Source organism: Anopheles cruzii, chromosome 2 (assembly GCF_943734635.1).
Source record: "Anopheles cruzii chromosome 2, idAnoCruzAS_RS32_06, whole genome shotgun sequence".
NCBI lineage: Eukaryota > Metazoa > Arthropoda > Insecta > Diptera > Culicidae > Anopheles > Anopheles cruzii.
The window spans coordinates 33827656-33855469 of record NC_069144.1 but is presented as its reverse complement, the minus strand read 5'-3'; the positions used below and the strand labels follow the sequence as shown (position 1 = coordinate 33855469).

Below are 27814 nucleotides of genomic sequence, written 5' to 3'. Positions count from 1 at the left end.
GGCTCCCATACAAACGTAACGTACCGTAACGTCCCATGCGTAACGCCCATGCGTAACGCCCATACGTAACGTCCCATACAAACGTTTTCGAGCATATCGAACCAAATTCGGCAGATGGGAGTTTTGGGGAAGGGGAAATGTTCTGGTGAATGTTTGAAACCCCTCCAATCTTTACAAAGGGGGCTCCCATATAAAATCTGGGTTAATGTCAGCAAAGGTCGGATAATTTTCAAGCAATTTGAGCCAAACTCAGGTGGTGCGAGTTTTGACATGTATCCAACGGGAAGCGAGAAAGGAAGCTGAGCAGATACGTCACCGGGAAACCCGATCGTCTGGAAAGTAGGAGTAACGGGAAGCGAACAGGGAAGCTGATCGGATACGTCACGAAGAGGTCGGCAAGAGGATACGGCACGAAAAATGGATGAAATGAGGCGCAGCGACGCGCGCAGGGAACAACTTGTCTTAAATTAAAATTTTGAATTTTACGCAAAAATAACAGATTTCTTCCATTGTTCAATAAATACGACCCGGTCTGTTCTTCTAAGTTTAAAAAAAAAAAACATTGTTCATCACCCGCTTATTGGTATCAATAGTGAAATGATGTAATAATATAATCACTAAGCTTATATTAGAATTTTTACTATGTTTGTACTAAATTGCACTTAATTACACTTTGCTCACTTGATCCCATTCACTCACAAATTGATTTGCTCATTTTTTTTACCTTAGCTTGCTGCTAGCAGAGCTGGAAAGCAAGTTGCTAGGCCCTATCGGCCAGCAGTTCCTCCTGTGAGCAGTAGAACATGTTGTTTTCCGCTGACTCCGCAGCCCCAGTGCACCATGTGCAATCAGGCGAGCGTGTAATCGGCCCTTCCCCTGTAGGTACATTCGGATGAATCCAAGCCTCGAGAGCTTGTTAAATGTAAGATTCCTAACTTGATTCAACCTCGCAATAACATTATTACCTAACGTATATGTTCGTAGTTGTTGCAGATTGATCAGTTATGCATCCGCAAGGAACGTGGTGATCGCAAGTACCAATTTCCCTGAAAGGACGTCCACAAAGCCAAGCGGATGTCCCCGGACTTTTTTCAAAGAAATCACATGTTTATTGCATTGAAATGAAAAACTTTATGGTATTCAAAGTATGTACCATCGCTGGATATACATTTCTCCATCTCCCTGCTAAATCGTTGATGCCACACCGAATGAATTCTTCGTCTTTTGAAGCAAACCAATTAATCATCCGATTTTCAACTTTCTTGTAGGAATGGAGGTGCTGCTCAGCCAATGCGTGTCCCATCGATGAAAATGAATGATAATCGGAAGGCGCCAAGTCTGTTGCTTTTCATAGGGTCAGACCTGATAAGTGTACTTTCAGCAATATTCAGTAATTTTGTCAAGTGGAAATGTTAACAAACAAGCCGGTAACAGGGCTTGCCTCAGAACGTATTAAAAAAAGAGGCAGCGACAACAGGACGTGCAGATGTCGGTAGCGGTCACTGTGCCCTAGGACAGTCGACCGGGAGTGACCACTGGATCTTGATCCCAAGAGATGGCTGGGAGGGGCCAAGTGCTCTGGCACTCTTTTCGGAGGCCCACCGTATTTATATAAGGGGAATGGGCAAACTGGTGGTTCGCTGTGTGCTTAGGCACGGCATGATCGGCCGAAAGAGCGGTTTGTTTTTATACTCAGGAGACGACGGCGCCTGCAGCCCTAGTCCCGCCTTATGAAGTAAAAAAGCCGGAAACGGTAGTTCCAGAAGCACATGGATAGCAAAAAGTTGGGCTTCAAATCACTTGGAAGCAACAATTCCACATCGGCCATGTTTGTTCATTTCAATAGTTCAACAAGAAGAGCAAGGCAATTATTCAATTGTTCATTGATGTTGGAAGTACTTCATTCAACGACCACAACTTACCATATTTGTATAAACAAACAACGAAGCACTAGAAGCTGATTGAATTACATTTTGAAAAACTATATTCGTTTGTGCTTTTGTAATTTTTTCTTCGATTCAATTTGTATTACAGTGTTAAGTTTACGGAATGATAAATCAATATATCATCTTCATCAAATATCATGGATTAAATCTTCATCAAAACACCACAGTATGTAAATCGAAAACAGATTCACTTTTGATGATTGGTGTTTGTTGTTGATGTGTTCTTACAGCATATGATTTAGAATGTTACACAATATTGATATTGGCGGGATTGGCGATATTATGGCCAAATCATTTTAAAAAAAGCACCAATTTGTCTGGTTTATCTTTCAATTTTTTCCAACAATGAAGGACAAATATCCGCAATGCGAAATCTGCAAGCGGCACAACAAACCAAAATAACATGTGTTTCTGATACCAACATCCAAATACGTGGACATTAGAAGATACACTATCCAACACATTTGATGTTCATCAAAAAATTTAAAGAGTCGAAGGGAAATTCCCCAATTCTTCACAAACTTCTTATTCTTATAAAACAAGATTTTTCTCTCACATGCATGCATGCGAACATGTACACACATATTATTTCCCGCGCCCTCTTACAATTAACTTTAAATCCCGAATGATAACCGACCCATCAGCTACCTTGACTTTGATTGATTTCAATTTCGTTTGACATCTCCGGTGCATGTATGAAAATGTGTTTATTATTAAATGTAGGATACTTTCGATCTTTTTATCATGTATTATGCATGAATGGTATGCTCGCGTAATTAACTTAAAAAGAATGCTTCCGATCCACCACGTCATTGTTTAAAGGTTAGAATGGATATTACACACAGACACACGCATAAGCTGATGACAATACATGTGCATATACGTATACATGTGCATATACGTAATATCCATCCCGCCTTCCGATGCCAATCTGCCTTTGTTGATTTGTTCTGTACCAACCTGTACATGCTTTATTTTCACCTGGCATTTCTTCCCCTAAAACAAAATTACGTCTGAATTTGCAGCAATGTGTACGTGTGTAATGCAATTTTGTTTAATTCTGAAAAGTATCTATCCAATCAAATCACAATCACACACCGAGTTTATACATTATTTCATCGCGTTTCTGCTGCTCCTTTTTTATTTGTTCTTCTCCCTTCTTTCATTCGTTCCCAAGCGAATTAGCTCTATCCAGTCCAGTATGTAGATGGAGAATAGCCTTGCTTATTTGCAGTCTTTCCCTGGTTGTTGTTTTGTGGTCTTTGACCGGTGCTATTGGAATCCTGCAAAATAACAAGAAATAAGTATTTTAGCTAACATTAAATTTTTTCTTAGTCCATTAATCATAAAGTTGTTCGATACATTTAAAGTTAACTGTTTCAGTATGTTATTCTAACAACGTGATTAAAAAAAAAACTGCCAGAAAAGATAGCAGAAACACTGGTTGTAGTTTGATGAAACAATAAAAACATTTGAATTGGTGACGACTAATTCAAACATGGTTGAAAATATTGATTGAATAAATACATGACAAATATTAATGAAATACAAGGGTTTGTGGCAAACGGTAATCCAAAATTTCAAATATAACTAAAAATTGTGAAATTGATCAAATTGAAACATACATTTTACAACTTAAGCAACTAATATTTTAAGCAAACATGTTCTCAAAAACTTAAACAAATGAAATGAGAAAAATTCATAATGATGGTTTCAAATTTGATTTGAAGCTGAAGGTAATGTTTGTAAAATAATCTGGAATTTCGAATCCCACGATTGATTACTAAAATATTAAGAAAAGAAATCAGAAACCTTTATTTTAAAAGGTCTCATTTCATAGATAATCCTATTTACCTGATGCATGGTCTGATGCATGTTTATATTGTGATGAGTCGTCATTGTCGGAATATACAAATGCTGACCGTAGGGCTGGCCTGACGTAGCACCAGCAGTCTGTGTTCCAGCCAAATTATACGGCGGTGGTGTTCCCGAGTGGAACGATTGTTTGTCATACTAAAAATATATACATATATGTTTATATTGAAATCTCTTCATCTTAATTTGTTGACATGTTTTGGTTTGAGCTTCATTACGAACCGACACGTACATTGACTTTATTTAGTGCAACGTGGTTTTTCCCGTACATTGACGGAGCCATGTCAGAGTTACTACCGGAGCCAGACTGAGGGTTTGTTACAGACTGACCCTTCGATTGCTGCTGACCGACTATCGACGCCGGGTACGCATTTTTGCTGTAATCTTGTCCCGATTGACCGAGTGTATCATAAGCTGTAGCCGATCCGTAGCCGCTGTTGTAGGTAGGTTTCTGAAACTGACCACCAGAAGTTGCCGCATTTGTCGCCATTTGTTGCTGTGTGGAGGATGAGTTTTTGCGTGATTGATGGATGTTGCAGTAGACAGTCGTTATTCCAGTTGAACCGTTATCCCGAGTGACACGTGAACGAGGGTCAGACACATGAAAAAGAAAAAGATACAAAAAAAACGTCAACATCTATAGGACCAATATAACTTACTGCAGCTATGTTCTACTAACAGGATAAATTGCTGGGGTGCCATATTGGAAGCCGCTGGCCGGCATCATATTGCCACCATAAAAATAAGCGTATGGCAGGTTCAACATAGGACCACCAGACCCTGTTTGCTGTGACAAGGTACTTGGTACATTACTAACAGGTGACGAGTTGTTGTCCGTTCGTGTGAACCGACCATCGGACATGGTCGAGTAGGCAACGGAACCAAGGTTTGCGTCTCGTACCCCAGCCGCACCGAGACTTGTAGGCGTCTGGTAGTTGATGTCGTAAAAACCAGGCACGTGTGACATACGCTGTTGCATAAGTTGCAGATCCTCGTACGAGTAGACTGCCGCTTGCTGATAGAATGGCATCCCAGTTTGAATGTATGGGCTAACCATCGGGATGTTAGGGACCACACCCGTACTACTGCTACTGCTGCTACTCTTAGCTACAAAAAAGAATGATAACAATATATTTATTATTTTATCATCAATACCAATTGGCATAAAAATATACTCACTCGTCGTAGATACCACGGAACTGTTGGATAGCGAGGACGAGCTAGTCACATTATTGTTACTGGAATTGTTCGTCGTACTATTCGAAACCGTACTTGCCACGCTGTAAATGAAAGTAGAACAAAAACCATCAGTGATCATAAAACTCACTAGACTAAGGTAATTTTTACTTAAGTAAATGCATCATGGAGGTACTGTGGTTATATGAACAATTTCGAATGAATTATACTAAAACCAAAAATATATAGAATGACAGGCAGGCGAAATTACAATGTCATAAAAACCTAACGAAAAATACAAACCATATGAAGTCAAATTGCACTACTGACCCGAATATATTAAATTATGAGTAAATAGAATAAAAACAAAACCTACCTTTCGAATGGCGTTGAAACTACCGGCGTATCTTTTAGTTTTGATCCGCTAAAGTTACTGCCATACTGGCCAGACGCGTTGTTTGTGCTCCCACCAGTATACCTGAAGGAGTCGATAAGGCAATTACGAATCGAGCACCGATAAATGCAACATCGTTTCATTGTTTGAAAGATGTATGATAAACAGTCGAATACGCCAATAAAGATGTACCGAAAGCCGATGATGTTGAGACGTTTTTCATGTTTTGTGATTCCGAGTTATCAATGATAGCGATTGTTTATAAAAGAAGTAATAAATTTAAAAAAACAATTATGCAAGAAAAATGTGAACATAAGTTATGGTGCACGCAATTGATTTAAAACTAAATATATTATTGTTCAACTAGTTGATCTTTTTCTGTACTATGTTCTAAGTCCCGTTTCAAGTTAAAAGCATGAGTGTTTGGCCACACAGAAGCAACTCACAATAAACGGTTCCTTTCAAGACCCACCATATGCCCAGTAGAACCTTCCTGGCCATGAGTCCTGGTTTGACCACCGGTTAAGCTGCTTCATCACGCTTAGATCACGATCATTTTCACACAGAATAAACTTTACTATATAAAAAAATTTCACGTAGAGTATCGGCACCGCAAAATTTCAGCATCCTAGCTTGAATTTTCGCCTTTTTCAAAGAAAAATTGTAAAATGTATTGAATTTTCTCTTCGTTGAACTTCATTGTTAACACCCTGTAACTCACAAACGAATGGAACTAATAAAAAACAGTGAAGCATTCTTTTGGAGTGTAAAGTATCGACTTTAAAACGAACCTAAACTTGAAACTGTACGATCGATCAAGATTTTCACGATAATTCACGAGATCGATCGATCACTAATAAACCCATCTATCGTGAAATACGAAAAGACTTTTTTGACCATCCTATATTTTATGTTCTGGCCAAGCATCACTCCGTTTGTATTCAGTGATCAATGAAATACAATCGTACAACCACAATACCATGCGTTTGTTGGCAGAAAATCTTATACAAAACACACTTTCCATTCAAAAACACAAAACTGTATTATTTGTTACTTAGCGAGTTACTTATTAGTTACTTAATATATCAGGCTGGGGAAAAAGTAATCCAATATTTTCTCAGTAGATTACTTAAGTGATCGATATCGCGTGAAATATCGATCGTACAAGTTTAGGCTCATTTTAAAGCTGATAGCTTTACACTTAAAAAGATGCTTTCACTGTTTATTGTTTGTTCCATTCGTTTGTGACTTACAGGGTGTAAACAATGAAAGTCACCAAAGAGAAAATAGGGTATGTTTTATAATTTTACTTTGAAAAAAGCGAAAATTCAAGTTAGGGCGCTGAAATTTTGCATAGTGCTTATGGTGCCAATGGTTTAACAGTTAGCTACATGAAATTTTGGCTCCGTTGACCCGTTTCAGTTATTTTTTATGTTAAAGCCTAGACAGACACGTCATCGAAAATGTCCATAAAATCACAGAAATAATCAAAGTTGATCGGCATGTTAGTGGTCGGAGTATCGGTCAGGAGCTGAAGATTAACTATAAAATAGTTTTAAACCATTTGCACAAAGCTGGATTCACAAAGAAGCTCCATGTTTGGGCGCCACCCTATTTACAGCAAAAAACAAGATGGCTCGAATTTCCATCTGTACAATTTTGGCCAAACGGAATGAAATCGAACCATTTCTTAAGGGGATGGATACTGGGGATGGGAATGGGAGGAATGAGTGTGAAAATGATCGGGATGTAAGCGTAATTAAGTAGCTTAACCGGTGGTCAAACCAGGACTCATGGCCAAGAAGGTTCTACTGGGTATTGGTGAGACTTGAAAGGAATTGTTTATTATGAATTGCTTCCATGTAGCTAAACACTAAATTCAGACCTCTACTGTCAACAACTGCACGGTTTGAAGCTAACAATTGACCCGAAACGACCAGAATCGACCAACGGAAGAGATATTGTGTTCCATCCAGGACAACGAAATGTGACTCGTCAGACAATCCGGCAGCTTGGTTGGGATGTTTTAATGCATCCACCGTATAGTCCGGACCTTGCACTAAGCGATTGACACCCGAGCATTACAAAATTTCCTAGGTGATGGAAAACTAAGATCAAAACAGGATTGTGAAAATGGATTGCTCCAGTTTTTCGCCAAGAACGACTAAGTATTTTAGAGGCATTATAAGCCTACCTTTGAAAAGACAACAAATTTTCCAACAAAACGATGCATATTTGAAGTAAATCGGACCATCGGAAGTATCTTAAATAATGTTTTGAATTTCACCCAAAAATAATGGATTATTTTTCCCCCAAACCTTATATCTGAAAGGATGTTGCTAGTTTTCGAGGAAGATCCCACCAACAACAAAGATGACCTTTGCTCGTGACACCAATTGATTAATATACAAACGTAATTAATAAAATATACAATATACAAAACAAACTAGATCGCACAAACGATACACAGCATATAGGAATATTTACCCGGTATTACTATTTAATCCAGCGTTGCCGTACATGTTCTGGGAACTATTTTGGTAGCTCTGCTGCGATGGGAAACCAGATGAAGTTTGGCTCACTGGATACTGGTTGGACAGATAACCGCTGCTGTTGGTGCTGCACAGCTCATAATGAAAAAGATTTACGCACATGAACCACACAAAATTACATTAGATGTTAAAAGAAATGTAGTACACAGTATAGTTAACAAAAAACTAATAAAAACTAAAACTAAAAATAAGTTTCTTATCTGTCTATTCTTCCTTCCCAGGTAATTAAAAAAAGTCATACCCATGGTAACATTTTCAGTATTCTGACACTTAGAGTAAGCCAACATAGTAAAAATAGATACTGATCGTTCTGTATAAAAGGTATAACTAACCTGTTGTTGTTGCTATTGTTTACGGATAGGCTAGGATTTGGTTGACTTGCGGCGTTACTCGTGTTGGCGCTGTTTGGTACAACGTTGCCTGACACAACGCTACTCCCTCCTGCAGGCTGATAGGCACTAACATTACCCTGGTTGTAGGAACCGTAGTTGTTAGTCGACGTAGGGTAAGCGTTGTTCGTCACCTGCGAGAAACAAAACAAGTGGGTTACCATCCAAAAAAAATAAAATTGTTGGACATTTCACTATGCTATGCTCAGCCATTTCTCAGGCACCGCAAATCTCGAGATTCAGCACTCATTCATGATTTTTTTGCAGCACCTACCTGATTGGAAGAATAGCTTATGTTGTTATAACCTTGCGGAGCAACCGATGCCGGGTACGAGGACGTTTTGTTACCATGGCCACCCGCTGAATACGGAGTGTTTTGATACGAACCACTACTGGTCGCCGATGCAGCAACGTTTGTGGCCGTCGCTTGGCCATAGTGATCCGATTTCGTCAGTTGGTCTAGCGCTGTGAATGAGTGTTAACATATATACACGGGGTTCCACTTAGCAGTGAAAGTAAAACTAGTAAACCACGGAAGATTAGAAAGAAAATAAATATTTACCCGCTGCGGCAGTGCTCATAGAGGCGATGGGAACAGAAACTCCACTGGTTGCATTACTACGCTGCGTGTAGCTGCTTGTCAGCGAGTCGTTCTGCGAAGAAGATAGGCCGCCTTCCACCGGCACTGACTGCCCACTGGGAAGAATCTGAGAAGCAGCTACCAGTCCACCAGAATGAGCATTCGATTTTTGCTGCATTGCACCAGCACCCGACACTATCACCACTCCACCGGGTCCACTAACTGCGCCAGGGCCAGCTTTGGACGGCTGATAATCGTTCGCTTCCGACTGTCCTCCGGGTGGTTGTGTTTGAGATATTTGCTGCTGCACGGTTTGTACCGACTGCTGTCCCTGCTGCACGACTACAACAGCAGCGGGTTGTAGTTGCGGTTGTTGTTGCTGGTTCGGTACTTGAGATCCACCGACCGGAAGAACCTGATTAACTGTCGTCTGCACCGATTGAGGGCTTTGCGAGGGTACTACCAAAGCTTGTGTTTGTTGCACCGCCTGTGACCCGTGCCCAACAGAAGCGGCAGCTTGATCTAATCCGCTTGCACCGCCTGCCGTAGTGTTAAATTTCTCTCCTACGTCAAACGAATCGTCCGCTCCGAAATCCAGCGCCCCAAATTGCACATCCAAGTAGCCGATGGTGTTTAGACTATCGCCCGGCATCTCGACGGCACTGGACGGAATTTTTGACGGTGGAGGAACGCGCGCCCGTTGCTGACGTCGAAGAGGAGGTGGTTGTTGCCCCGTCGAAGTGGCAGGTGCGCCAGCAGCATTATACTGCACAGTGTTGGACGGGGCTGATTGTTGTTGTTGTGCAGCTTGTTGCTGTTGCTGAACCGTTTGCTGAGAAACTGATGAACCTGGTTGCTGCTGAGCAAAGCTCGGTTGGAGATTTGAGTTCTGAGAGGAAAGGGTATTGAAATACTGCGATTGTTCCGCGGACAGTGACGAAGAGGCATTCACTGGTGGTGCAGGCATGGCACCCTCTACCAAGGACTGACACATATCAGAATACTGAGGGACACCAGAAGCAGTGGATACACCGACCGCACTACCAGCGGCGGCGGCAACAGCTGCAGTGGCCGTACTGGAGACGACGGTTGTGCTATATTGCTGTACCATCAGCTCCGCCTCTTTGCCTACCTGCGAAGATGGTGGATTTAGCACCTGCTGTTCCAGACCCGGAGGTGCTGTCAGCTCCGATGAATCTAAAAGAGTAAAACACATACCATCAAGACATGTTCGTTCAAAAAAACCCCACACTACTCCCAAAATGGCAAAACCACTCACTAAGAATCCCCGTTTGGTTGGGCGGCTGCTGAACTCCTTGTGGTGAAGAGAGCTGTTGCATGCCCGTGGGTGCTTGCGTCGAGGGGGCGGCTTGGGTACTTGCAGTGAAAACTTTGGTATCGGACAGCGACCCCGTGTACTCTTCGTTGTCCCAATCACCCCACGTGTCGGTGAAGGCGGAGCTTTCTTCCGGCTTGAGATCATTTGTGTTGGTGCCAGACGAACCAGAGGTTGCCACTGGATCCCAGGCATCAATTTCCTGATGGTCGTTACTCATCCGCGATCCCCGGTGCTGATCTCGCGAACTCATACCACGGGTGCCTATCCGAGATCCACCGCCTCTGCCTCCGCGCGCACCGTAGTTTCCGCGACCGCCTGGCCCAGCACCATCACGACCACCACGCATTCGGCCACCACCACCGTCACCTCCGACACCTCGTCCCCGATGATACCCACCATCTGCGCCTTTGTCGTACAGGTTACGATCACGATTACGGTCACCGACACCATTATCACGGTATCCTCCCGTACGACCTCCGCGTCCACCGCCTCCGGAACGTTGATTACCGGGCACGTTGCGCTGATGGTTTGCACCACCGCGACGCTGTTGTTCCTTCAGATCAACATTGATGCCACCGAGCTGAACGCCACCACTGCCACTAACCCCGATACCACCAGAACCTTGCACACCCCCTACTACGGTGTCCCATTCACCGCCTTCGTCTCCGTCCTTCTGAGCCGATGCTTGCGATTTCTTTTTCTTTTTCGACGTCGTAGCGAACGCGCCCACCGGCAGTGTCTCCAGGAGAAAAATGACAGCACGATCGAGGTCACTGTCACATTCCTGAAGCGCACAGCAGACCTCCTCCTCGGAACGTTGCGTAGTCTCCATCAAGCTCTGGATTTTTTCCTGTATCTTAGGATCATCCATACCGCTCTTAATGTCTGTGATCTGAGCGATGCGAATTTGTTCAGCAGTGGGTTGCTTCGCCTTAACCGTTGTGTGAGTGACTGCTGCTGGGCCACTAGCAGCAGCAACCGACGATGTTACTGAAGTTGCCACAAACTTCTCGCCACTGTTTGTGGCAGAGCCGGCACTAGCAGTCAAAGATACGACACCACCACCACCACTCTGCTCCTTCAGCTGCTGCTGCTGGTGCTTTTCCTTCGATGCAACTCCGTCACCACTCTTGGGACCGCTGGAGTTCTCTCCTGTCCCCTTGTTGGCCAAGCCATTGCCGCTGTTGTTACCCTTCTGTTTCGGGTGCTGCTGCTGCTGCTGATGATCACCTTTAGCGCCGCCGCCACTGATCGCGATTGCATTTGCACCGGCTGTAACCGACGATGATCCATCATTTCCTCCAGGAACATTGTTGTTGCTGGTCGTAACGACCCCTCCCTGTCCGGAGTTGCCTTTCGATTGATGATGGTGCTTCTGTGACGACTGCTGGTGGTGCTGTTGCTGACCTCCTTCGTCCTTGGCAAGATTTTCCTTATTTTCTTGCGTTTTGGCCTTGGACTTGTTACGGCCGCCGCCACCACCTCCAGAACGAGTTTGTGTACTCATCTCGCTATATTTACAGTTGTTATTTACAAAGTAGCTGCAACAATTAGGGAGAAAATATTACATAAAGCCGTTGTAATGCAATATTATATGAAGCATGTTGAACGGTAACATTTAATATTTCACCAACGCAAAATCCAACTTGTTTGTCGGTATTCAACTACCAATAATTTTAGACAGCCACGTTCTTAGCGAATTGAACAGCTATTTTCAACAGATAATACAAATTCGAATTCTTGCTCCTGTTTGAAACCCCATAGCAGTAATTTGTGTTCGAACAAGAAACTCCTACAAAAGATTAGTAGAAGGATTTCTGAAAGTAACGAGAAGATTGATGTATTCAAAGATCAAAATCTTTAAATACATCAAACTTCTTGTTACTTTAGTTTCGTTTTTCTTAAAATAGTAAGAAATCTTTTATCTGGAATAGATGATCAAAGCGATCATCATTGACGAACTAGATCAAATTTGTAGCCGAAACACCGTCGATGGGATTAATACGGCCCGGTCCGTTCTTCTAAGATTTAATGACAATTATAAGACCAATGACAGAAATAGTGTTTCAGGTTATGTACGAAAAAACATGAAATCAATCCAACTACAACCAATCGTGCATTTTGCTGTTGCATTTGTTTCGCTGTTACAACTTCTTCGAGCTTAGTTAATGACAATATGCAGGATTGTTAAGAACATAAATTTAACCGTGTATGCTCATGCAGAGGTTAGCGCATTATTGGCAGACTGCTGCACTCATACCGACAAACAAATGGATACTGCACATCACAAATAAGCTCACCGAGAGCGTGTTTCATACAAACAGTTCCCACATGCAATCATATAATGGCCGAATTGCGAGTGCTTTCATTCGATGATATAATTTTAATTATAATTTTGTAAAAATTCGATTTAATTTGATCAAATAAATACAATAATCTGGTAGATACAAATCAAAAGGAAGCTCTCACTATACGAAACGACTGCCGCAAATGTTCGACAGTGGAATGGAAGTCTGATGACATGGATAAAATTGCAAGAATGCAAGGCTTGCTAACATGACTTATCACCTTCTTGTCTGACTAAACAAACCGAATTAGGAAATTCAAGGAAACAAAATTATTTCTACGAATATAAAATGAATGATCAAAGTATTCAGACGACTTCCCCAGTTTAAGAAAAACAAAAAAAAATCATCATATATCTCCATTGTTGCGTTCCCTACCACCATTCACCGCTGAGAAACTCTACACAATCGACATTTTACGCACACACGTGCAAAAAAATGTTTACGGGTTTCCCATATTATTTTTAAATGCGTCCTGGAATGTCTGCGACCAGGCGAAAATATCATCCTATTATCAAGTTCAATCAAGAATGATTAGGAAAAGGAAAACCGATTTCCATCTACAAACACGGCCACACCGCAACACGGCCATTTATATTACTCCTGTCCATCACATCACCCCATAATCTAACTCAGGACGAGTATCACAAACACCTTTATTTCTGGGTTGAAGACCCGGAGCCGCACGTATAAAGTGAAACACATTGAACCAGAAGAGAGAAGAATAAGGAAAAAGAAAAGATCTTGCTGTTTCCGTTTCGGCATTGTTTGATGTTTCAGTAAGAAATGTTGCGCATATTCGTTTAGACACAATGGAAAAAGTAGATAGCGATCAGCCAGGAAAAGCATAAAGAGTACTACGACAGCTGTCAGAATGTCTAAATCATAACCATGGTTTTGCACAAAATAGAAGTATAATTGGTTAATCCTGTTCTAATTTAGCTTACTGCTGCTACTGCTTTTCACCGCTTCGTGCGTTCTACTACTCGAACCGATGCTCACTGCAAAGCGAAGCTATCGTTGTATTGTATCTTTGCAACTCAAAAACGGCACGGTTCCCATAGCAAACCGCTGAGCGACTTAAAGGCCCTACATATATTGGCCTATAGAGCAAGTAATACAAATCTGTCAGAACAAGTGAATAAAATGCTCTGCTCGATCCTGAACCGAAGAATTCCACTGACATCTTTGGATAAGCATGAAAAGCATTTATCCGAATACATTTTTCGATTAAACTTGAATTAAGCTGTTAAGTTGTTACCTTATTGTGTTTACTTTGGACCGTTTTTTAGATAATAATGTAATAACAAGAAGTACCTAAAGACACAGACGCCATTTGTTTAAAGAGAAATAATCTGCGAAACGAGAATGCCGCGGCACTCTCGTTCGAGGGCTTTTTGAGTGCCAGGGTTGTGCGTCAGAACAGGAGCCGTTCGCTCACCATTTATAACATAGTGAGAACTTCCGCACGGGCACTTTTTTAGCCGCATGTCGCAAAATATACACGACAATGACGGTTAGATGCAGCAAACCTATCATATTTACAACGAAGTGTGTGTGCATACCAACGAAAACTGTAAGAAACCATTGAACCATGTCACGCTTTCATTACAAATGTGCTGTAATATTTAGGGAACACGGAGATCTCTCATCGTTACAGTTCTCTGAAATTTATTGTACGCACACCAACGTTAAGTAAAGCAGAAGACGCTGCAACTCGTACATCTACATAATTTCACCATGGCCCCCTTTGCAGCTTGTGGCTCTTTTTCCTCTTCCTATATCAGACTGTATAGACCAAGCCTCCTTTGGTCCAATGTCACACGCACACCAAACTACTCAAACTCTGGCGAGGGAGAAAAAGCTCTTCATACGCACGCACACAAGCACTCACGCGACCGACAAAGTCGACCGTCGTACAGGGGGTTGGAATCGGATACCGAGCCGGATTAGGCAGAGACGAGCAACGCATGCAAAAAGTGTATGCAGGGCAGGTGCGTCTCTTGAACTGTTTAAAACAAATGTACTTCCATTCCAATCCCGAATATGCACAATATTTCACCCACACTCGCGTACTTAGTTGATAAAAAAAGAACCTGAAATGCTGTTCTTCGCTAGCAGCAATGTTCGGACGACAGATGTACCTTGCAAATGCGCTTAACTATGTGAACGTTCGGCGAAAACTGAGCTCGCATCGTTCACTTTTTCTGGCGTGTGTCGTTCGCAGTTTGATTTGACAACCAAGTGTCAGGCGAAAAAGCCTCAACCTCAGTAAAATGGTTCAGCCTCTGCAACAGCATTAAACAGGAAAAATGTACATACTATTTATATATATTGCACTAAAAATTGACACAAATTTATTTGATTCACCAAACATACCCAATCATCTAAACATCATCGGTCATCTAAACATCATTCGTTCAAATCATTCAACATGTTTTTGTCATCCACGCGACACTAATCACGGCGTGGCCACTCTTTCGCCTTTTAAGCTTATTCTGTTTGTTTTTTTTGTGTTTTCGTATCATTTGTGACAAAAGCTGGTTGAACGATTCATACAAAAAAAAAACTTGGCGTTAAAACTGTGGTTCCGTTTTGCAATGTCTCTTGTATCTGCTAGTGGTACCGGTCGTTTTTGGGCACGTTCAGCTAAAATAATCCGTTTCGTCCGCCATGGATGCACTAATCGTCCATTCTTTCATATCGTAGTAATGGAGGTAAATGTTGTTAAAGACACCTGCTCTTTTTATCCCACACCAAGCCTAATGTCAAAAGATAAATCGTTGTTTACTCATTTGGATACTACAGCGCCGCAAAGATCAGTATCAACCAGTGATCGAGCAAGTAGGAACTTACGATCCGATTCCGAATGAACATGACGAACAACTGGTATCCTTTAACTACGAACGCATCCGGCACTGGATAGGTAGTGGTGCCCACATTTCACACCCCGTGGCCGAACTGTTAGGTAACACGACACTTTTCTAATTTAAGTCTTATATACATTATTTTGAGCATATTTTACTACAGGTATCGCTGGTTTATTACCAATTCATCCACGTACTTATATGACCGCATGGCGCAACCGGCAGCTAGGTGAGAAACTTGCCCAAGTACAGGAGGCGAATCAGACACTGGAACATTCTAACTCTAGTTAAAAAAACAATACGGAATATTTTCATTGTTAATTGAGTATTTACAATAAAAACGCAATCATAGTTAACATCAGTTAGATGTTAGACACTTATGTTCGAGAAGAAATGCTTGTAACTGTCGGTAAAAACGGGAGACTTCGCGCTCCACTCTCATCTTGCTCTCATTGCTCCTATTCAGGCCATTGACCACTGCAGCGTTCATAAAGCTACTGGCGTGGTCAATCACCGGTCAAAAATTGATGTTGATTATGAACGAAAATCGCGCATTGATTCATTGAACACTCACTCGTAACAACATGCAGCTGCCAAAGATAAAATTGCAGAATGAGAATCCGTAAACGGTCCTCGATATACACAGTCACGGTTTCATAAGATTGGCTCATGCCCCTGTTTATATTTTATACGTAAAAAATGACCGAACACGCAAACATCATTTATATAATCAGAATAACAAAATACCAAGCAAACAAAGCTCGAAAGCTGAAAACATTTCCATGAAAAAGAAAATCAGTGCTTCCTTACGATCTACCCCATTCGCCGGCTGACCATTTCAATACTCCGACGCATACCAAAGTAATCTGCATACATTGTTATCGCTCACCGATTTTTTTTTGTATAACGAAGGCTGTGAGCGTCAACTTTACATAAAAATATTCATATAAATAATAGCGTGTGTACATCACACCAGTTGTTCAGCCTTAATTGCTTTATAATTTTTTCAGCTGCCCCGCACATCTATTGCTCAGACAGTGCGGCGGCGTTGGTAGTATGCAACAGATTGTAATCCGCATAGAGAAGAGTTGGAAGATAGGCAGATTGGGACGAATCAGGCTTGATCTATAATCAAGGCTTGCTGTTCTATGAATCAAGGCAAGGCTTGATGTACTAGGCTGCTCATTAAATTCGGAGCCTCGACAACTTAGAGCGCTGCTAGGAGTGTAATTTTTGTTTTGTTTTATTTGTTCACTCTTCAAACGAACGTATGTAAAGTTTCATTTCAATCGGTCACTTACTTTTTTTTTTACAAGCCATTTAGTATCGACGTGTCACAGTATTTTCCACAATGGAAAAAACCAAGTATCGTGCAGTGATTGAATTTTTATTTTTGAAAGGTTTAAAAGCAAAGGAAAATTATGAACGAATGTTGAAAGTGTATAAGGACTCTTTACCTTTAATTAGGTGGTTAAAAGAGGGGTTTCTGAGTTTAAACATGGTCGTAGTAGCCTTTAAGACGATCCATGTCAAAAACGTCAAAAAACAGACACAACACCCGAAATCGTAAAACAATACAGGATATCGTTTTTGAAAATCGTCCAATCACTGATAGAAATTAAGTACAAGACCTAGCCAACTCATTGAGCAGTATAACCAATATTTTGACTGAAGTTTTGGGTTCCTGAAAGCTGTTTGCAACATGGGTGCCGCATTTGTTACAAACGCATTCGAATGCATCTTTGTTGACAACATTTAAAGCGTTTTCGATTGGATAAAGTGGATTTTGTGCATTGAATCATCGCTAGGGATGAGACTTAGGTCTATTACCATGATCCTGAATCAAAACAAGAGGTTAAGGAGTTGTGTAAACCTTTTTCTTCAGTTCCGAAACAAGTTCGTCCAGAAATTGACTAAAAAGATGTTAGCATCAGTTTTGTGGGATGCGAATGGAATTTTGCTAACGGATTACTTGCAAATTGATAAAACAATAAATTTTGACTAGTTTTGTAACATTTTAGAGCAACTGAAAGCGAAAATTCGTGAAAATAGACCCGGTTTGCAGAAGAAAAACAACCCCTTTCATGAGGGCAACGCACCCTGCACAGAAGAGCATTTTGAAAATAGCAAAAATCCATGAATTAAAGTACGAATTGTTGTAGTATCCACCCTATTCGCCAGATTTGGCCCTTAGCGACTTCCATCTGTTTTCAAACCAAAAAAAAATCGTGCACGGAAAGGGTTTTTCATCAAATGATGACGTCATAACAGCTGTAAAAAAGTAATGTGACACGTCGATACTAAATGGCTTGTAAAAAAAAAGTAAGTGACCGATTGAAATGAAACTTTACATACGTTCGTTTGAAGAGTGAACAAATAAAACAAAACAAAAATTACACTCCTAGCAGCGCTCTAAGTTGTCGAGGCTCCGAATTTAATGAGCAGCCTAGTATAATCTAACATGCCACATTCAGAGTTTTTGACACATTTTGACGATCATTTTGAACATTGAACAAATGGTTGAATACTGCATAAAAAACTTGTTATTCTTCTTTATGCTCAATATTCGCACTGTCTTTGCTTGGACAGGTAGTTGCGTGATTGTAGTAGTATCATTGTGTTCACGTCTCTCTATAAGATTTATTATTTGCTAAACTGATAAATCTTTGGGGTTGGCTATTCGTATATTTCGAATGTTTGTTGACTGTTAGTTCTTTCTTGACAGACAAAGGAACGCAAGAACAAAGAACGCAATTGTTTTTTCATGCTTGATGAACCACGATTCTGCATTTGCGTGCGTGTTGCAACAATTCAATTAAGTTGATTTAACTTTCGAGATCACTTCACCAGCCGTCTGTTTCAGCTTGTCCGTAGTTTCAGTGATGAAGTCGTCGGCAACTATTTTATTAAAAAAGTAATAAATAAAAAAAAACAGAGTTCATCAAAAAGAAGTGAGGAGACGAGTCAATATTAATCATTATAAAAATATTATGCTACTTCTTACCTTTTTCGTATTTCTTAAAATAAGGTTGAATCACCTTATTATACATGATCGTTGATCCATTGTTTTCAATTGGGATCATACACCAGATGTGAAAGATGCACTGTAGATTAAAAAACCGAGTTCCAATTAAAAACATTTCACAATAATTTTAGAACAAATGGATTTCTATTGCTATTATGTGTTACATGTACCTTTAACAGCCAGTAGAAGGGGATGATCTGAACCAGAAAGAAAGAGAAATGCTCACATACAGACAGCACACCGAACGTCACCCAATATGTTAGCCATTTGGTATCATCCTCCTTCGTGCGTGTTTCGATCGCTTTCATGGATATGTACGCCGGGTAGGCGACACCGATCACGTTGCACAGAATCTGAGCGCCATATCCAAATGCCAAATACAAAACAACGACTGCGACACCACCTGCAAATCGTAAAATATTTTTCAATGATAGCAAACATATTTTAACGCGTACATTATATGTCTTATATGTGGATAAACGCGCACTGAGGAACATATATATTAGAACAGTATGGCATGAGCAAAAAGGATGTCTGATTCTGATTTTCGCACAATCGTTCAAAATCGCTACAATTTGATTTCGTATAATGAATCGTTAGTATTTAAGATTTTCACATATTTGAATTATTGAATAAAGTAAATGTATTTAATATGTTCCGCATTGTACGCAACGGGTGCATATTTAAAAAATATTAATTATTAAATGTTGCACAGACACTTTGTTGTTGTTGTACTTTACAAAAACTTGTGAATCTTTTTTTTACCTTTCTGCAAAATTTTAAAAATTGGTTGTGTTATCAAAGCAGCGTAAAGTGCAATTTTTTAGAGAAATATTGACTATTTTTTCATCAGGTTATGTACCAATGGTTATTTGAGCCTGCTGCGGAGTATTTATTACATGATCACGGATCATTTTTTCTCGAGGAATGGTACAAAAAACATACATAAGAAAACTTGATCGCACCTAATTAGATGACGTATCTCTATTCAAGTGTATCTGCTCATTCATTGGATTGGAACGGAATATGATCTGCCGAGGGAACTAGCCTTGTCTCAATGCCAAAATTTTATATCTCCACGCTTTTCATAACAGTCTGCTATTTTGACGATTGAACGAAAGGAGTTAAATTGAACGCGAGTGTAGTATTAGACAGGGTTGTGTTGAACCTATGAATCAACGAACCTACGAATAAAAGAATTTGTAAGGTGCAATTCATATGCAATTTACTATATAAAATATGCATCCACGATATTTTAATTTAATCGACGACATCCAATGTTGAAGTTGGGTCACACTCAGTTCTATGCTGCGTAACGACGATGTTAACTAATAAGCGTTGTGTTTTACTACAATTTAGAAATAAGCGAAAACTCATTTATAAATAGTTCATCCTAGGGAGCTGTGTTCAGTCACATGGCAAAGCAATCGACGCCCCGGTTTAAGATCAGCCTAAAATTGCTCCCTGGTTCGAAATTCTTTACAATGCAGTCGTGAAAATGGTAATATTCATTTTCACGAGTGATTATTCCGTTTATACCGTTAAAAACTTTTGCACCAAAAGTCTCATACAAAAAGTAATGTATGTTATTACATACTACTTAAACAAACATTACCTAGCACAATGTAGCCCGAGTGGTCTTTTTGTTGGCCTTTATCAAATTCCATTTTTGCAGACCTTTATATACACTAGAAAAAGTGATCCACTTAACCGATAATTTTTTCACTTTGGCACTCTAGTCCCTCATCCAAATTTATTTCACTTAGTTCAACTGGGACAATAAATTTCGATTTCCCTTAAGTTCTAATTCGGAACTGTAGTAAATAATAATAAAGTAAAATAAACTTTTCCTAGCAAATGGGTACTCGAACAACCCGTTTTGAACGCTAGTCTCTCCTATGCTACTGATCTGTTCAAGATCTTGCTGCTTATGATGCCCTAAGGTATTTGTCATATCTCACACACGTAGTAAATTGAACATTTCAACATTGTGTGTATTGTACTCGACCCAACATTAATGAATTTCGGTTATCATTCGTCAACCTCTACAATTGTAGAAAACGTATACTCTCTTTTCGAAAAACGTATCAAACACGTATACCAATACGAACAACGATCTTTCATGTATGAGATCTTTTTGGTAATTGAAACGAACCCGAATAACAAGACAACCTTGTAATTCGTAAGCACTAACGAAGATACAGCTGTTTTTATTCATCCGTCGATGGGGTTGGGTTGGGATTTCAGGTGAGAGAAAAAGAAATCCATTGCATTCTTGGTAGATGATGTTAGTGATCGATGTCTCGTAAAGTATCGATCATACAGCTTCAAAATGCTTTCAATACGTTTTGGTTGTTTTATTCGTTTGGTGGTTACAGGAAGTTTAACAATGGAAGTCAGTCAACAAAGAGAAAATTCGGTATATTTTACAGTTTTTCTTCAATAAAGGCGAAAATGCAAGCCAGCCCGCCGAAATTGTGCATGGTGTTTATGGTGCCGATATTCTAAAAGCTAGTAATGTGTAATTTTGGTTTTGTTGACCCGGTTCGGTTTTTTTTTATGTTAAAGATGCACCTCGCACAAGCATACCCGCCGTCGAAAATGTCGATAAAATCATAGAAATAATCGATGTTGACCGGCATGTTAGTAATAAGAGCATCGGTTAGGAGCTAAAGATTAACCATCAAATAGTTTTAAGCAATTGGCGAAAAGCTGGATTCACAAAGAAGCTCGATGTTTGGGCGCCACCCTATTTACGCCAAAAAACATGATGGCTCGAATTTCCATCTGCGAAGTTTTGGCCAATCGGAACAAAATCGACCCATTTCTCAAACGGCTGGGTACTGGGGATGAGAAATGGGGATACAACAATAATGTGTGAAAACAATCATGGTCTAAGGGTTGAAGCAGACTGAAGAACAGAGCAGAACTGAAGCAGATTAACCGGTGGCCAAACCAGAAATAACGGCTAGGAAGGTTCTACTGGGTATATGGTGGGACTTGAAAGGAACCGTTTATTATGAGTTGCTTGCGTATAGCCAAACACTAAATTCAGATCTCTACTATCAACTACTGCACCGTTCGAAGCTAGCAATTGACCAGAAACGACCAGAATCGGTCAACAGAAGAAAACTTGTGTTCCATCAGGACAACGAAATGTTACGCACGTCTTTAGTGACTTGCCAGAAAGTCCGGGAGCTTGGTTGGGAAGTTGTAATTCATTCAGTGTATGTATAGTCCGGATCTTGCAAAATTTGACACTTAATCGATCGAAATTAATCGAAAAGCTTTGTGGCTCAGCGGACCCTGTAAAACATAACACATAACACGTAACAACGAGCGTTTGTTTACAAACGTAAGGATAATGTAAGTTCTTATTTGTGAAGTTCTTTAAATTTTAACTATAAATTTTTATTATATTGGAACATGCTTACCCTGCCTTCAGGTTTTTTCATGTTCTGTGTAATAGCCATTGGTTATTTAAAATTACGACACTAACACACCCTAACACGCCAGAGCGATAGTCTACGCATTGAAGTTTTTCACACTGAAAAAACATTCTTCATCTTTATGCATCATTCAATGATCGTAATTTAGCAAACCTGACACAGACAATCTCCAAGGCCAGGTGCCTGCATGTACGCGAGATGCGTCAGTAGTTACTGGTTCTAAAAATGCAGACTTGGCCAGCAAATGGTTATTCAAGGGTCTGAGAGTGAGATATACATTTTGCTAATAAACATAAACAATAAGAGTAAAAGTTATTGGATTTTTATTTTATCTCGTCGCTGTGAGATCGGAACGACGGGAGAGGTGCTATCAAACGCTTTCAATGTGTTTGATATCACGTTTAGTGCGGTTCCGGACATAAAACACATCACACACACACACACATCCACACTTGCAATCGGTTGATTGAGGGAAAATGCTAATGGTGCTGTGCATTTATAGAAAAAGAATACAGATTATTGTGGGATTCGCATAAAAGTCGACGAGGAGACAAAAAGGTAAATGTAAGAAAAAAAATTGAAAATCCCTGTTCGCCGGTAAAGATTGCAAATAGCTCATTTCCTAAAAATATCCTTGCCATATAACTACACTTTTGTGTTTCCTAGGCTTCGTCCAAGTCGCTACAGCCCGTTTAGAGGTTTAGGTTAACGCATACACATACAAACATACATATATGTAGATAAATACAAAAACATGGGTTTACGCATACAAAACTGAAGCTGTACTCACCTAAAAATATATGCAGTCGCGATACGTTCGTTTTTTCTTCGACGAGCTTGAAAAATTTGGTCCATGGTTTCGATTCATCCTTCAGCGACGCCTCGATTGTTCCTCGAATTTCTTCCATTTTATTGGCCATCGCTTTGTGCTGTTTTTTATGACTAATTGGTAGAGTCACACGAACATCAGTTCATCCAAGTATGTCGTTCAGCAGATATTGTTTACATTTTCCGTAATATTATCCGGTGCACCGGCGTTTCCAAATTTTGCGGATCCGTTGACAAAGTCGGAAGGAATCGCGAAACGTACCGTAGGAAAAGGAAAAAGAAACGCCGAAATGTAAAGTTAACCAAAAGCAAGGGTAAATTTAACAGCAGCTTTCAACGATCGTAAAATGTATTTGTCGCGTCATGGCACGCAGATAAGAAATATCACTTATTATACGTAAGATCAAAAAAAAATGAGAAGGAACATACGCACAACTACGCTTTTGCAACAAAGCTCTTCATGGTGAGCCCTACAAAATACTTAAGCCCCGATAACAAATGAAAAACATGTTTCTAGTAAAACGGTACGCACTTGCCGAAACAAACGTCGATCAGCTTCACAAAATCTTAATAAAAATCGCGTAACACCTCTTCTACTTGCACTGACAGGAAATTAGCTGCGGTAAAACACACAGGAAACACTCGACCACTCGACTGTGACTATCTCATTCCTACCGACCGACCCACGCTGCAAATCGAGTGAAACTATAGTCGTTTCATTCTTATGCTGTTCCAATCATTTTTAGTACAAAGAGCGAAAACAAAGCGTTTGACAGCTCGTTAGCGAAAATGGCCTCCACGAAAAACGAAAACAACGACCAGAGCTGTCAAACGAAGTTGGCTGGAAAGTATAAAAAACGAAGTCGGCAGGACAATAATAAAATTAAATGATGGATGGTAGGGAATTGATCAATATAGATGGAAGCGTTCTAGAAGGGGTGAGTGAAATCTAATGTGGAATTAATCTGCTAAAGATAATATTGTTTTGTAATTTTAACAGGGCGGACAAATTTTACGAATGGCTTTATGTTATAGTGTACTTATGAAGACGCCGGTGCGTATTCGAAAAATCAGACAGGGGCGCCAGAAAGGCGGTCTTGCGGCCCAGCATCTAGCTGGAGTAGAGTTACTTCGTGATATGTGTCAAGGGACGCTACATGGAGCGTTTTTAGGATCAACCGATATCGAGTTCTATCCCAGTCGCGTTATGCAAGGACGATTTGTTGGCCACATACAAACAGCAGGGTAAGAAGCATTGAAAAGCTCCCATCTAGCGCACGAGCCAGGACCAATGTAATTCTTTCCCTAACATAAAATTGTTAGGGAAAGAAAAACTGACAAATAAATGTTTTTGTTTGAAGTGTCGATGTAATAACCAATCGCAAGCCGCAACCAAAACCGTGGTGGGTTCGGTGGATAAGCTACTATTTTTCAATCACGTCACCTTCTTTGTTCTTTACATTTTGCAGAAGTATTTCTCTTTTGTTGCAAGCTGCGTTACCTATCGCTATCTTTGGTTCAGGGCCCATTATGCTCGATTTGCGGGGAGGAACAAACGCGGAAATGGCCCCTCAAATCGACTTTTTAACCGAAATATTTCGCCCAAATATGGAACGCTTCGGCGCGACATTCGATTTCGATCTCATAAGACGAGGTTACTTCCCGAAAGGTGGGGGGCATTGTAATGTTAGTATAAACCCTGTTCATTCGCTGAAACCCATTCAGCTTACCGATGTAGGCACGGTTAAATTCTGCTATGGATGGAGCTACGTAGCTGGTGCACTTCCGATAAAGGTACAAATAACACTAAATATAGGTGGAAAACAATAATGTTGCTTTATCTTCCAGATTGCTCACGACATGTGTAGCGGTGCTAAATCAGTTCTGAACAAAATTTGCCCGAATAAAGTTGATATTGAAGTTTACAAGGAAAGCACACACATGGCACCTGAAGGAAATTGTTCCGGAATAATGTAAGCAATAATTATCCACAAATTATATTTTAGCATTTTTTACAAATTGGCTATTGCGAATTTAGATTGGGCTGTGAAACCAGCACTGGTGTTCTCCTTGGCGGCTCAGCTCTTGGTGGCAGAGGAAAACAAAGTAGTCAGTGCGGCAGTGCGGCAGCCCAAGAAATCGAAAGCGCCATACTTGCCGGAGCGTGTGCCGATCGATACGTGCAAGATATGATGATTATTTTAATGGCTTTGGCAGATGGTCGAAGTAGAATTCGAACGGAATTGCTAACTACACACACAAAAACGGCAGTCTACGTAACGGAGCTGATGACAAAGGTTTAAAAGCTGCTTAAGTTTAGTAGGAATGGTTCTTATAATTTCTTTTTTTTTCAGGTAAAATTCAACATCATAGAAGGGAATGGTCGAAACGTGATTATTGAGTGTGATGGCATTGGTATGCGAAATCAGAACATATAGACAAACCAAGTTTCCAAACAAGCTTTCACTTGGCACACATTCATTTTTTGCCAGAGCGTGAAATTGTGAATGAGTGTTCACAACTACTCGTTGTTGCCTGTTAGTGCGCAGAATCTGCCTAAGCGATCACTGTCTCACTCACCCGATCAAAAATGTAACCTGAGTTCCTTTTACTGCAAAATCTTCATGGACGAAACTCCAACAACGCTCGATCAAACTGCGACTTGATTAGTTGAATCAGAATGTCAGAATGCCTTGACGTCCTGGTTTCTAAGAAAGTCTCAGTTCGAGAAGTCGGCTAGTTTACTGTATAAAATTCCTGTAGCAATGTTTGAAAAGTTTCGGCTGACCAGGACCGTTTAGTCGGGCATTGCAAAGGTGCTTGAACGGGGGGCGTTTCCCGGCGGTTACAAACTCCAGAAGCTATTAGTTCATCCGCTTACGAGATGACTAGGAACGATCTTCCGATTTAATTCCGACAGACTAACGGGATAAATCGAACTGCCTACACATGTTTCGTTGTAGGTAGGCCATTTTGTATAAAGAATCATACGACAGTCAATAAATGGTTTCCTCTCCATTTCCTAAAAAGATTGTTTAATACTTATTTATTTACAAACTAGCTGTTCCCTAGGCGCGTCGCCACGTCTCATTTCATCCTCAATTCTCGATTAACCGGCGTTTCAGAGACTTTCCGGTGACGTATCCGATCGGCTTTTCTTCTCGCTTTCCGTTACACCTCCGTTTCGGACGATCGGGCTTTCCGGTGACGTATCCGATCCGACAACTACGCTGTGCAAAATTGAACCGGATTGGTTCAATAGTTTTGAAGAAAAGCGGTACACACAGCCAAACAAACATCCATTTTTATATTTATAGACCCATTTATATCTGACCCATTATTTAATATGATTCGTTTGTAAATTAAACTCATTGGTGGGTAAGTTGGGTAGAAAATTCTGGAAAAACGGTTGAATAATGTCTACGTGCCACGATGGACACCGAGACTGAATGAAGCCACCTAACTGACAACTGATCAGTGCCTCAGGGACAGCAACGAGTGCGGCTGGCAGTTTGAAGGAAGATAGTTACATGCCACTCTCGTTAGATACGGAGTGTGACGCAGTAGACACATCAATAGAATCACAGCTCACAATGGAGTTTGTGAAAAATCGGCTATTGGACGAAGAAATGCAGAGGCGAGGCGCAGTGACAAATTTGACTAACTTGAAAAGTGTGACTGCTGCGTTCTATGATTATGGCAAAAAGCAAGCACAAAAGAAATTTTTCAGATGCTTTTGATGCTGTAAGAATGGACACAAACTGGTAGACTGCATCCAGAAGAAAAAAAAAGTCAAATGAAAGCGTGTCTCGCATGTGAACCAACCCATACACACGTCTGCACAAATGGCAGATGAACAGGAGGCAGACTGTACGTACTCTATAGTAGCAGGAGAACAAATTTGGAGTAAAATCGAATATGATGGGAAGGACCAACTCTCGTCGTCTGATTGTCAAACTGGAAACAAACGCGCTTACATCGAGCTCACGTTTGAAAACCACGTGTCGATGTCGCCACGGGAAGTGCATAATTATATGTTTTATATCTATATCTACAGGGTGAGCAATGTAACATGTACTTTTTCATCTTCTATATATCTTCTTCTTCTATCTATATATGTAAAAAGGTTGTTTGTCTGTTGTGTGTACCACATTTTCTACAAAGCTACTGAAAATTATGAAGGTTTTGAGTTCTTCAGGCTCCAGCGAGGAAGAAGACGGTACGGCATCTACTGCAAATGATCCTTCACAGACACAGCATTCTGAAAACCCTTTCACTGCTCCAGATTCCGAAACACTTCATTCCGCCGACGACTCGGCGAACTGTTTCATAAATTTCTCTTAACACCGGTTGAACTATTTTCGTAATCAACTGATTTTCAGAACCGACGTAATCCATCGGGTAACTACCATAAAAAAGGACGAACACTATGATATCGCAACAGAAATAGACGTAGGAACGGCTATAGTCCCACGGCCAACTCAAAAATAATAAAGCTGCTGGTATGGATGAAATATCTAGGGAATTACTCAAACATGGCGGTAACAATTTAGTCATTACGTTGCACAAACTAATACTAAAAATCTGGACTATGGAGTGCATATTCAAAGAATGGCGAAAGAGTATCATAATACCAGTGTACAAGAAAGAAGTCTGCTTGGACTGTACCAACTATAGAGGGATTGCTTTATTATGTGCGTCATACAAGGTGTTAAGGTGCTGGAGAGCCGATTAAGACCAATAGCAGAGATCATTACTAGGTGTGTGCGTTGAGAAACGAACTTTTTTAAGACGGACAAAAATGTTTATAAAATTTTAATGTGATTTTCTTTTTTATTCAAAGTATGTGCCACCGCTAGCTATACATTTGTCCTATCTCTCTGCTAAATCATGGATTCCCAGACGAAAGAATTCTTCGACTTTTTAAGTAAATTAATTAGTCATCCCATTTCGACTTCCTCGTAGAAAAACGAAGGGCTGCTCAACCAATACGTGTCGCATCGATGAAAATGAATGATATTCGGAAAGAGCCAAGTCTGGTGAATAACG

General features: G+C 40.5%; 4 protein-coding genes across 7 annotated transcripts; 2 read left to right on the top strand and 2 right to left on the bottom strand.

Moving 5' to 3' along the window:
- Positions 1-2831: 2831 nt before the first annotated feature.
- LOC128268811 (protein lingerer) lies at positions 2832-14752 on the bottom strand. The gene is made up of 12 exons (XM_053006052.1): positions 14693-14752; positions 10192-11792; positions 8895-10109; positions 8607-8797; positions 8276-8466; positions 7879-8010; positions 5374-5475; positions 5001-5101; positions 4501-4928; positions 4048-4317; positions 3801-3959; positions 2832-3229 (listed from the first exon to the last, which is right to left on the bottom strand). The coding sequence occupies exons 2-12, from the start codon at positions 11756-11758 to the stop codon at positions 3134-3136; spliced, it is 4452 nt and encodes a 1483-aa protein (XP_052862012.1). The 5' UTR covers positions 11759-11792; positions 14693-14752; the 3' UTR covers positions 2832-3133.
- Positions 14753-15163: 411 nt separating this feature from the next.
- Positions 15164-15836, top strand: LOC128267823 (probable 28S ribosomal protein S16, mitochondrial). The gene is made up of 3 exons (XM_053004759.1): positions 15164-15313; positions 15405-15564; positions 15627-15836. Exons 1-3 carry the CDS (start codon positions 15197-15199, stop codon positions 15752-15754), a joined length of 405 nt encoding a protein of 134 aa, XP_052860719.1. The 5' UTR covers positions 15164-15196; the 3' UTR covers positions 15755-15836.
- Positions 15837-18126: 2290 nt separating this feature from the next.
- Positions 18127-23434, bottom strand: LOC128269039 (receptor expression-enhancing protein 5-like). 4 transcript variants are annotated; one of them, XM_053006377.1, is made up of 5 exons: positions 23298-23434; positions 22728-22879; positions 18659-18891; positions 18468-18567; positions 18127-18361 (listed from the first exon to the last, which is right to left on the bottom strand). In XM_053006377.1, exons 2-5 carry the CDS (start codon positions 22855-22857, stop codon positions 18279-18281), a joined length of 546 nt encoding a protein of 181 aa, XP_052862337.1. In that variant the 5' UTR covers positions 22858-22879; positions 23298-23434; the 3' UTR covers positions 18127-18278. The 4 variants fall into 4 exon arrangements, with proteins under 4 accessions (XP_052862337.1, XP_052862338.1, XP_052862339.1 ...); XM_053006378.1 differs by having other exon boundaries at positions 22728-22866; positions 23298-23432; XM_053006379.1 differs by lacking the exon at positions 23298-23434 and adding an exon at positions 23195-23264.
- Positions 23435-23605: 171 nt separating this feature from the next.
- LOC128269038 (RNA 3'-terminal phosphate cyclase) lies at positions 23606-25758 on the top strand. The gene is made up of 6 exons (XM_053006376.1): positions 23606-23703; positions 23766-24010; positions 24235-24559; positions 24614-24738; positions 24804-25062; positions 25120-25758. Exons 1-6 carry the CDS (start codon positions 23653-23655, stop codon positions 25201-25203), a joined length of 1089 nt encoding a protein of 362 aa, XP_052862336.1. The 5' UTR covers positions 23606-23652; the 3' UTR covers positions 25204-25758.
- Positions 25759-27814: the final 2056 nt, after the last annotated feature.